This window comes from Gekko japonicus, unplaced genomic scaffold, assembly GCF_001447785.1.
Source record: "Gekko japonicus isolate JY-2015 unplaced genomic scaffold, Gekko_japonicus_V1.1 scaffold584, whole genome shotgun sequence".
Classification (NCBI taxonomy): domain Eukaryota; kingdom Metazoa; phylum Chordata; class Lepidosauria; order Squamata; family Gekkonidae; genus Gekko; species Gekko japonicus.
Window position 1 is genome coordinate 859,876 of NW_015173141.1, and position 12,355 is coordinate 872,230.

The 12,355-nt window shown below is 41.8% G+C and overlaps 1 protein-coding gene across 1 annotated transcript in view; it reads left to right on the forward strand.

Annotated features, from left to right (window-relative positions):
• The window catches only part of CAMSAP2 (calmodulin regulated spectrin associated protein family member 2), a 110,166-nt gene that overhangs the window by 11,257 nt on the left and 86,554 nt on the right, over window positions 1–12,355 (forward strand). Inside the window, exon 2 of the mRNA XM_015422284.1 lies at window positions 6,121–6,380. Coding sequence (XP_015277770.1) covers window positions 6,121–6,380 — 260 coding nt within the window. The remainder of the gene's footprint in view (window positions 1–6,120; window positions 6,381–12,355) is intronic.

Genomic DNA, 12,355 nt, shown 5'->3' on the forward strand with positions numbered 1-12,355 from the left:
ATTTAAATCCCCCCAAAAGTAAAAGAGTGTTCCCTGCGCATGCGCAGGGAATGCTCTGGAAACTCAGGGGCGACCAGCGGCTGGAAGGCGCTCAGTCCTCGCCATGGGGGGGAGGGGATTGACGGGCCCAGCAGCTGGAAGCCGCTCAAGCTTCACCGCAGGAGCTGGGGGGGGAGATCAGTGGGCCCAGCGGCTGGAAGCCGCTCAAGCTTCACCGCAGGAGCTGGGGGGGGAGATCAGTGGGCCCAGCGGCTGGAAGCCGCTCAAGCTTCACCGCAGGAGCTGGGGGGGGAGATCAGTGGGCCCAGCGGCTGGAAGCCGCTCAAGCTTCACCGCAGGAGCTGGGGGGGGAGATCAGTGGGCCCAGCGGCTGGAAGCCGCTCAAGCTTCACCGCAGGAGCTGGGGGGGGAGATCAGTGGGCCCAGCGGCTGGAAGCCGCTCAAGCTTCACCGCAGGAGCTGGGGGGGGAGATCAGTGGGCCCAGCGGCTGGAAGCTGCTCAGGCCTCGCCGCTGGAGCCGGGGCTAGAGAGATCGACGGTGGAGCTGGGGGGGATCGATGGGTCCGGCAGCTAGAAGCCTCTCAGGCCTCGCCACCAGAGCCAGGGAAGGGACTTACCTGTGGCCGCTTCCTCCTTAGCCTTGAGGTCTTCCTGCGGAAGGGAAAATATCCCCCCCGCGACCCCATAAAGAGAAAAATGACTTTGTGATTTAATGATGGCAAATAGGGGAAATCCATGTTCCTTTTCCAATGGGGAGGTGGGGGCAGGAGAACCATTTGGCTGGGCCATCAGATATGTTAATTTTTAGGAAATTGATAAGTTTTTTTCAGTTTGTTTTTATGTGTACCATGTGTTGTCACTTGTAATTTTTTATTAGGGCTAGGGCCCCAAAAATCTAAAAGTAACCTGTGCCTCTTTAGACCTCTGAGCGGCCCTGATCATTATACTTTTAAAAAATCATCAATGTTCAGTTTTTAGTTTCTTTACATACTTTACCAGTTTGGTGTAGTGGTTAAATGCGCTGACTCTAATCTGGGAGAACCGGGTTTGATTACCCACTCCTCCACTTGCAGCTGCTGGATGATCTTGGGCAAGCCATAGTTCTGTCAGAGCTGTTCTTGAAAATGAGCAGTTCTCTCAGAGCTCTCTCAACCCCACCTACCTCACAGGGCTTCTGTTGTGGGGAGGGGAAGGGAAAGGAGTTTGTAAGCTGCTCTGAGACTCCGAGTGAAGGGTGGGGTATAAATCCAATCTCTTCTTCTTCTTTACCAAGATTCATGTGTTTTTTTAAAGTAATCTAAAGTCGCAACATTTTCTCATCACTTCTGGCCAGCTGTAGTTGCACTGTAAATAACTTGCTCTAACTACTTAATTATCTGTTATTAATTTATGATTGAACTGTGGGTTCTGATTAAAAAAAAGCAAACCACACGATTCTTAACAATGACCTCTAAAATAGATGTGCTTTAAAAGTTGGAGACCACTGCATCTCAGTGCCTCGGTTTTCCTTTTTGGCTTGTGCTTTTCCCCAATATTATTATTTTATGGCTTCAAGTTTATGTTGTTGCTGTAGTCTGCAGCTTTTCTCATTTCAGCATATCACTGTAGTGCTCCTGTCGAAGTGAAGGACTTGACTGTTCACATATTTGAAGATCATGTTTTTTACTATAGTTCAATTTTGTGGGCTGAGAAAGTGTGTGTGTGTGTGGGGGGGGAAGCGTGCTTCTTACAAACAGAAGATGAAGAAGAAAACCTGCATCTGATCTCTACCACTTGAGACTGTAAATGGGGGCTGTCATGACAATAGTCTTGTATACAAAAGTAAAAATCCTACAAACAGAAAACTAGCACATGTGGTGATCACTTCATGTGATTTACTTCCCCAGCTGCAAGATCTAAGACATTTTGACATCATGATAAACTATAGTTTAAAAGCCATGATTTGATTAATTCTGTGCAGTGTTTGAATGTAGGCTGCCCAACAAACTCTGTAGTTTTTTTAATCAGCGAGTTTCATCCCATGGGTTGCAAGCCCTTGTCCAGTCTGCTGTATGTGTTCGGGTTTTTTTTTAATGAGCAGCAGCTACCACACATACATAATGGAACAAAGATACTGTGCCTCCTGCCTGTCTAGATGCATACTGAGAGGAGCAGCAGGTAGGTAATGCAAGGTCACTCAGTAATGGAGAGGTTTTCTTTTTGGTAATGGTAGGGTCAGAAGCTGCTGCACTTCCTCTATCCTGTCACATGACTAAGGTCGTGTGACTTCTTGCCATGCGCTTGGCTTCTATCAGGAGTAAAGTAGGGGTCCTCCTGGGTTGGGAAAGATTGAAGACCACTGTTCTAAAGCATAATCTGTACCTAGTTTGTTAACTGTGGTTTGGTGTGACAGTAAGGTTGCCAACTAGACGGGGGGAAGTCCGTGTTTAATGAAGGTTTAATGAATGAAAATGAGCAGTTGATGGTTTTCATGGCATGAAGTTAAATAATGTCACCTAGTAATTGCAGATCAAACTGATAATAAAGAGTCAGCTAGAAAGACCAGTTTAAAAATTGGTGACCCTATGTAACATCTGAATAAACAAGTACAGGTATACTTTTTAACATCTAAAATTATTTTAGTAGGTACACAAGACAAACAAAAATGACCTAAAAATGAAATAAAATTCTTTCGACCCAGTGTCTAAATGAGCAGAATTGATATGGTAAACAGAGTTCAGTTTCCATAAAAGATGTACATTTTCTTTTGGTCAGCTTCTACAAGTCTTTCTTTGACTTTGTTGCTCTTTAGTTTGGCTTACCTTGCAAGGGCCTCAACCAGTCTGCTATTCAGGGAGACAACACTTTCTCTTTTCTGCACATTACCTTGTTTATTGGATTTAGATGTCATTAATTGACAAAAGGTGTTGTATGCCGTGGCTGCTGACCTACCTGACAGACTTTTCTGTATTCCTCAGCTTTACTGTCTTTGTTCATAGAATGAATGCTGTTTCAAATGAATGGCAGTTTTAAATGAGATATGAAAGCTTTTGTTTTCAGTACTTAGTTTCATAGATGCAACAAATCTGTTTTATTAATGCAACAATTTGTTTCATTAATAATGAATATGTCCTGCCTTCTTCTGGTTGCTTTTCTGTGGCTGCTGTTTACTATGTCAAATAAACTGTAGGCTTTTCTGCATTCTTTTGTAGAGTGTCCAAGAACTGTGTATACGAAGTTATCTACAGCAGCAGCATTACCACATGCTTTTCCTAACTCATCTGAAGTACTTTTACTTAACCTCATGTCATGTAAATCCATACAGAGCATTTATAGGATGGATTTCCCACTCTCTCATAATTCAGATACTATGGCGATCTGGCTAATTTTCTTTTGTAGGGTAGTATAACGTATTTCCTGTAAAAACATGCCTCCTGCCGACTTTCCAATTTGCGAGCATTAACAGGCTTTTGTCAACAGCTGCGCAAAGGATTAATCCTCATATTTAGAAAACACCATCCCTGCTTGAGTAGTACTAATTCTTTTACATATTATTAGTTAAGCAGCATTCAGATGTTGTGTTGCACACATCTGACAAAATGCCACTACATCATCAAGAACAGTTCAATTTCAAATTGTTCAGTTTACAGATCCAGTCTGATACAAATTTTACCATAAACATAAAGCCTGTATTAAAATCTGCCATACAAATCCTCAGACCACCACACCAAAGTTTCTGTTTTTGTAACACTGTACTTTCCTTTAGAATAAATCACATATATAATAAACAGGCCCTTAAAGCCAAGTGCCCAGGTTAAGGGATCGTTCCCCTGCTCTGGTCAATACATTCTGTACTCTGCAGTGCCTTAGCGGTCTTTTCTTCCAGCTCGAGTCAGCTGAAAAAGTAAATTAGAGATTTGTCAGACAGTTAAACTTTAGTCAAGTTGTTTGTCCTTTCCTATGAAGGCTTCATTTCAGGCCTTGTTCTCTCTAAGGTCAGGTGATAAACCCACCTGGAGCTGTCATTTCAGACTGCTTGAAGGCTCACATAGTGGCATATTCCACTGTACAAAACAGTTTCCTCATAGAAAACTAGCATGCTGGGAAGAGAAGAAAAACTAGCATGCTAGTTGTCTCCTCGGTGTGCCCCACTCAGAGAAAACAGTGATCATTTAAATCATGTGAGCCCCCATCTGCTGTTTGAAGTGGTACACCCCAAACTTACAAAACCGTGAATTGGCTGCCTCAGTGAAAACTGCGCCTTAGCCTAGAATTTAATTGTCTAAGGAAAGGGAGAAAACATCCAGAGAAAAATACCTTTTAAATTTCATGTGATTCACAAAGGAATTGAGAACTAGCCGCATCCTTACTGTAGATAGCTAAGTTAAAATATCACAAGAAGGGCTGCCAGGTGGGTCCATAGGGTTGCATGGCCTGGCAACCAATCAGCAGGATTTTTTGTTTTGTGGGGCATATTTTTTTCTTGTGGGGCAACCATTATGAGGGAGTGAAGGGCTTTGTAAAAATAATATGTTATGTCTATGGATATATGTACAATGCTGCATGTGATCAATACGCTGGAAGTAGCTAGGTTATACATATATAACATGCAAGTATGCTGAAGCATGCAAGGCAGTGTGTTCGCATGGCATTCAGAAGAAATCTAATTTTCTGTTTCATCCCCCCCCCTTCATATCCACCCAGCTTGGCACCCGTTCCCCTCCCAGCCCTTCCCAAGGTTGATTCACTAGTCATAAGCAATACAGAATCAAAGCCTTTTGAATCCTCCCTGCTGTCCAAGCAACCAAGCCACCTGTTTCCTTCCCCACACATGCCTCTTGGACCTCTTTCCTGATCCAAGCCCCTTCTTTCCCAGGTGCCCCATTTCCCTCCTCTCTTGCCCTTCACCCCTTTCCATGCTTCCACCACCCTCTTCAATTATGATCCTGTTTTCCTTTAATAGCTTTCCCCCAAGTACGCTCCCCTACTGCAGTGGCCCCTTTAAGGATACTGAAGCTCAGCTGCATGTCAGATACGCTTTCCCCCATTTGACCACTTTACCTGCCCCCTAGAAGCACAGGCCACACGGGTTGGTGGGAAATGTAGTCTTCAGGCTCAGAATGCATTGGAATAGCTTACAGGGACAAAATTTTATCAGGGTGCACAAGTTTTCCACTGCAAACTGTGGGGCGTGGCTTTAAATTAAGGGGACGGGGCCCTGAGATGTCCCACCATAGCTATGGGCCTGAACTGGTGAGAGATGGGGAAGGTGGGTACTTACCATGGGGTACTCAGCAGTTACCTTCAGCATGTGATGATGTCACGTCCGGCACACCCCAGACGTGCTGGCATTGTGGCGGGGCTATGCTCTAGCACTCGCCCAAAAACTCTGTGGAAACTGTATCATTTTTGGGCAAGTGCTAGAATGTTGCCCTGATGCAGGTAGCCAAAACTACCAGGAGTTTGCTCACTATAGGTGGGTACCTGGCAAGCCTAAAATGGGGCCTGGAATTCTCCTTGAATTATAACTGATCTGCAGAGACTAGTTCCCCTGAAAGGAAATGGCAGCTTCAGAGGGCAGACTGTATAGTGTACTGTAGATTCTAAGTAGAATCCGCCCCCAAATTCCTCCCCACAGGCACTGCCCCCAAATTTCCAGGAATTTCCCAGGCCAGAGTTGGCAGCCCTATACATTGTCAGTTTTGTTCTAACTTCTACTAATGACAAGAAAAGAGAAGTACATATTCTGGATATGAAAGGAGGCCTTTCTTTTTAGTTGGACAGAACTCATCTTTTTTCCTGTGTTTTGGAGGAAATAACCAAGGTAAAGAGTGATTTGATCAGGTTCTAGTTGGATAGCATTTGTTATTCAACACTCACATTTGACTACAGCACATTAGTCTTCTGTTGCATTTCTAAAAGGAGTCATTTATGAAACACTACTTCATAGATGTTGTCTTGGCAAACATTGCAGCATGGAAACATTTGACTTCATGAAAATTATGGTATTAGATGTTTATTCTTCAGTACTATAGTACTAGAACAGCGACAAAACAAGAAACAAAATTATAAGCAGATTATCTGAAAGTACTTTTTCTGCTAAGCAGACTCTCTTTAATTTGGTTTATTTCTTTTTCCAGAAAATGTACCAGAGGAACTGCGAGAGCCTTTTTATACGGATCAGTATGACCAGGAACATATTAAACCTCCTGTTGTTAATTTGCTGCTATCAGCTGAACTTTACTGTCGTGCTGGGAGTCTTATTCTCAAGAGTGATGCTGCCAAACCACTCCTGGGTCATGATGCTGTTATCCAGGCCTTGGCACAGAAAGGCTTGTATGTCACTGACCAAGAGAAATTGGTAACAGAAAGAGACTTGCACAAGAAACCCATTCAGATGGTGAGTGTTGGCATCAGATGCTGGTTTCTGAAGTGTGTGTAGAGTATATTTGTTTTTCTGTTCTTACTATTAGCCGTATTTAATTTTATTTTAAGTTTCATGCATTAACTTTATAAAATGGTCATGTATCAGACACTTGGTAAATTGTCTTTATTGACCCTTTCTTATTTCTTCACCTAGTTCAGCCCTAGCACTGAACTAGAGGAGTTCTGAGAATTCACTGGCAATGGTGGCTCTTGATGATCAAGTGTTGACCTTGTTTACATTGCTGCATCTAATAGCAAGGTGTATGGCTTATGACAGTCATGTAAGCAGCAAATCCAGGCCAACCACCAATAACTTAGTGGTTTCCAAGTCCCTGGAAGACTCCCTAATTGTGTAGAAAGATACAACTTTCTAAATTAATCAGAAGAGGTGGGAAACCCACCAAATCTGTCAGAATATGTTTCAAGAGGCATAGAATGTTGACAGCAGTTGATAGGTAAAAAAAGGTGGTAAGGGGATATTACCCTGCTGCCAAGCCATAAGAATTTATAGCATATTGGAGGGGAAGACTTAGCATGTTTAATCAAAAATTATACCTTCTGCTACATAACTTCCTAAAATTAGTATTAGATCAGAAATCATAGTAACAATAAAAGGCGTTCTTAAGAACATAGCATAATTTAATTAGATGCTTTCTTAGAAACTATTGAGGTAGGCATAAAACTATTTCGAAGAACTAACAGCATGAGAGGCACAATCTTAATTAAATATGATTTTCTTTTAGGAATTTATCTGCTGCCTTCCTTAAAATCAAGACCATTTTCAAACATCAAAAATAAGTCATAACATTAAAATCTTAATAATGAAACCATAAATCATAAAAATAATATAATATCAGCAGTATCACCCCAAGAAAAGCACTTCTCAACAGGGTGTATAAAAGCATTAAAAGATCTGGCAGTAGGTGATGTGAAAAGACCTTTACTGGAGACCTTAGAGCAGGGGTGTCAAACATGTGGCCCGGGGGCCATATCAGGCCCCCAGAGGGCTTCCATCAGGCCCGCAGTGGAACTGGCCATCTCCTGCTTCCAGTTCTGCTGCTGCTGCTGCATCATAGCTTGCTTTGCTAGACTCTCTTAATCACTCAGCCATTTCATGTTTTAACCTGGGTCCTAGACTCAGAACTCTGAGCATGAGATTTCAGTGGTGAATGTCAATAAATCAAAAGTAGATTTGCAGCTTACAGAGCTAATGTTTTAAGCATGTTTTTATTTTAAGTAAAGAAATCTTTGTGTTTGTGTCCTTTATAAAGTTTATATCTCCGCTACATGGCATTACATTTTATGACACACATGGCCCGTCCCAACAAGGTCTCATTTATGTCAGATCTGGCCCTCATAAAAAATGAGTTCGACATCGCTGCCTTAGAGAGCCACTGGTAATCTGAGTAGACAGTACTGATTTAATGGGCCAAGGGTCTGATTCGTGTTCATGTTAGGCAGCTGAAGTCTGTTTTATTCAGATGGCATTCAGTTAATTTCAGTTATTCTGCCTTTCAACAGTTTTAAATTATTAATTTCAAATGAGTGGTTTTATGTATTTTATTGTGTATTATTGTCATTTATATTGTAAGCCACCTTGAGTTCCTGTGTGGTAGAAAGGCAGTTTTAAATAAATAAGGGAAAGGAATCAGCAGAAACTGCTTCCTTAAGCACTCTTGTACCCATGGAAATGGACTATAGAATCCAGTGCAACATTTTATCACTGCTTCAGTGCTTTTTTTTCTTGAAAACTTGTGTGTGGGGGGAAAATGGGGGGGGTCTAAATTATGATGTGAACCCTATATTGGATCCTGTGGCCCTCACTGTAGTTGTACTTTGATTAGAACTAGAATTCATGCTATTGGAAGGTTCATGAGATTAACGTGTATATATTATGTGGTTGTGTGAGGTTGTGTTATGTGTTATGTGGTTGTGCGAGGATGACCCATCATGAAACCGTATTCGGAAGAGGAGGGATGGTATTGCAAGGAACCCATTTGAAAATTAATGCAAATTAAATTGAGAAAGAGAGGTATCAATATGTCATCTTAGATATATAGCTATTCCTCTAACTTTGATACAACTGGTTTTGGAAAAGCCTGCTTTGGTAGGATTAAAAGTGAAACTCATTATATGAAGAAATAATGGAGCCAGTTTGATGTAGCGGTTAAGTGTGCGGACTCTAATCTGGGAGAACTGAGTTTGATTACCTACTCCTCCACTTGCAGCTGCTGGATGACCTTGGGCAAGCCATAGTTCTTTCAGAGCTGTCCTTGAAAGAGCAGTTTCTGTCAGAGCTCTCTCAGCCCCACCTACCTCACAGGGTGTCTGTTGTGGGGAGAGGAAGGGAAAGGAGTTTGCAAGCTGCTCTGAGACTCTGAGTGAAGGGCGGAGTGTAAATCCAATCTCCTCCTCCTCTCCTCCTCCTCTATTCGTTGGTATCAGGGGGGTGAGATCTGAATATGAGCATCCCAAAATACATATGCAGTTGGCTGTAGTCTAATATTGTTTCAAAACTGGTCTGACACCCTAGAGGAGAACTGATATAAGTAAAGTCATCATTGAGTAGTATCTGACTCCATTCAAATAGCTGGTAATATAATAGGGAATTAAGAAATCTTTTGCATATATGGTGGCAGTGTGAATAAAATATGACTTTAATTGGATCAGAATGTTGCTGTATTGGAGCTTCCGGTTTATGGCGACATGCAGGCAGACACATCTCCCAGATGTCCCAGGGATGTAAACTGCACACCAGCGTGTGGGAGGGGGTTCGACAGGTCGTGACCCCCCTGGAGCCTTGCTAAAAGACTCCCAGCCAAGGGGATTTTGAGGGGCAACCTCTTTGATGGCCGAAAGCTGAAGAATTGAGGCTCCCCTCCGCCCTGAAGGTCCTGCTGCTGAGTGACCGCATGGTACGAGTGCTGCTGACCGGGACAAGCGTTGGAGATCAGGCGAAATAAATGATGACGAGCGAGGCCTAATGACAAACAACAAACTGTGAGTCGGGTTGAAGCGAGCATGAAGATATAAAAAGAAGCTGCCCCCCCTAAAGAGCGACGGGAAAGCGAGCGGGGGAGGGATCCCTCCCAAACGCATAGACAAAACACAGAAGGAAAGAGGGGGAGCGGAAAAATAAGTGACTAAAACTGTTTTAAGAGATTTACCAGAGTGCAGAAAAGCGTTTGGGCAAATATCAGAAACTTTAGCAACTTCTTTGAAAAGTAAACAGTTAAGAAAAAGGTGCAAAAGCTGGAAATGAAGCAAGCTACAAAAGAGTCAAAGCTTTTACAGCTACAAATGGATAAAGCAAATTTGGTCCTACGGTTTCAAGGGGTCCCGGAAATTGAAGGAGAGAATCTGAAGCAACGGCTGAGTGAATCAATAGCCGCAATGACAAATTTAACAGCGGATGTAGTCTACAGGTCCTATTCATCGTACATCAAGAAAAATAATTTCCTGGGGAAATAATGGTCAGATTCTCGAAGAGACATGTGAGAGATGCTATTTTGAAAGCAAATTCGGGAACACCCTTGAAAATTGGGGGCAATAATATCAGGATTTTACAAGATATTCCATTTGATATAAGACAGAAGAGAAAGAACTATAAAGAATTAATCCTTTTCTTACAAACAAATGGCATCAGTTACAGGTGGTTAACCCCAGAAGGCGTCATTTTTAAGATTAACGATAAAAAAGAAAAGATTGACTCTTTTAAAAGCACGTGAATTTCTGCGGACACTGCTTGGGGAACCAGAAGAGGGCAAAGAGGAGGAAAAAGAAAGCAAATCTGATGGCGGGTTGGGCTCGGGGTCTTCGGACAAAGACTCCCCTTCTGAAAAAGGGGCAGCTGCCCCCAAAAGCCCTTATAAACTGAGGATTAGAAAAGATAAGAATAAATAAAGGCTGAAGGACTCTGATTTGTGCCTGAAAAAATGTTGAAATAACATGGGGATGCTCTGGGAATTTCTTTAACAGGTAAAGGGATGGTTAAACTATCATTAATCTAGCATAACCGACTAAGTTCATTGTATTATTAGTAGCTTTTTGAAAATAGCATGGTGTTAAGCTGATGTATGATCTCCTACTCTTGGGTTTTTAGTTAGTCGTGGGTCTTTTTTCTTTATTCCCTAGATGTACTTCCCTTTCCTATATTTTCTGTTGTAGTTTTGTAGTCTGAAAAAAACCCCAATAAAAACCTCCTCCTAGGGGGATGGGGAAAAAAAAGAATGTTGCTGTATTGAAAAATATGAACTTTCACTGAACTCTTGTATTATTTTGGAATTGTTTGAAAGGACTAAACATGTGTATGCGATATTGAGTATGTGACAAACCTATTGTGTACTGAAAATCTATATAGCAGTAAAATGGAAAAAGCCCAGTGAATTGATGAATGTTCTCTTTAAAAGCATGGCACACAGCATAACCATTTCTTCAGGTTTTTCAGGTAATCTGTGCAAACCTGGGTCTCTTTATTCAGCATTGAAACGAGAGACATAATGGGTCTGCGCAACCATCTTTCCTTGCCATGACCCTTTATGCGTTTTAAATTGTTCAGATATTATATAAACAAATACTTTAAAACTTTAAAAAACTTGATACGCTAAGCCTGTTTGCAGTTAGTTTTCACAGCATGTTCCACAGCCCCAGAAATTTATCTGAGAACATCAGGCATGGTAGAAAAGGTGCCTGTGACAGCTCGTCCACTACAGCCAATCTTCTCCATACTATACAGCATAGATTGGGGCATGTTCTGAGATTGGTTCCAGAGAATTGTAAGCAGAATTCCTCTTGAGCCGGTGGAGCTTTCTCACTTGTCCCCTCACTCTGTAGTCTCTGTGCACTCATAACAAAACCACTTTAAGGCTGGAAGGTCCTCTGAATTAGTATGGGAGTAGCATAGTGAGAGCACATATGCCCCCAGCATGAACATAGTACCTTCTACTAATGCAAGAAACCTTTTGACTTCCTCTTTGTTGTTACACAGCAAAGCATGTGAATCATCCTCGTACAGAATTCACTATGAAATGGATTTATTTCCAGAATCCTTTGCAATTCACAAGGATCATCCTGGCATAAAAAGTTATATTGGGAGGGTTTGAAAATAGTTTGAAAATCCAGTGGCTTCGAATGGTAAAGGGAAATACATATATGGGAAGTTAAAGTTTTCACAATTTAACTTAGGAAGGCAGAGAAATTCAAGTGATGCAAATCTTAGAATATAAAAAATCACAAGAACAGGGTCTTTCTCTTCCTTTCCCAGATGTGTGGAGCATTTAGCTCAAGATACCAGACGATATGAACAACTTATTTCTCTGATGCCATAAATCCTACAGGGGACCCCTTCTTATGAATGTCTCTTAAAACTGTATCTCTTGTGCTCCCATTGCTTGCTTTTCTGTGTGAGCAGAATATAGGTTGTACTCCTATGTTATAATTGAATGGTGATTTAATATGGCTATACTTGAGAAAGATGATTATTCTAATCCCTGTGTCCTGGTTTTGCAGCATAATTAACAATGGTAGGTTATGTATAGCCTGTGAAGTGCACAGTATTAAAGTATTTGTTGCTCATAAAGGGTGTCTCTTTGGGGCTTCTCTATGTACTTGATTGGTGTTCTGCTGAGACTTCTACTGGAGGCAGTAATACTGGCATGAGTAACAAGTTTCATTGTTTTCTGTTTCAAGCACTGCAAAGAAAAAGTTTATTAACTTGTGTTGTGGGAATTGCCTGAGGCTTGTCTCCCAACTAACCTCTTTCCCGCAAGCAAGGACAAAGTAAATAACAAAGCAAGAATTCCCAACAGCCAGGCAGGATTTGTGGGGATGGGGAAAACAACATTGTCCATAAATAGCATCAATTTCTGATATCCTCCTGACCGCACTGGTGTACAAATGGCCTTTTACTATGCTAATAATGATGTTTGGACTACTGTTACCAATTCCCAC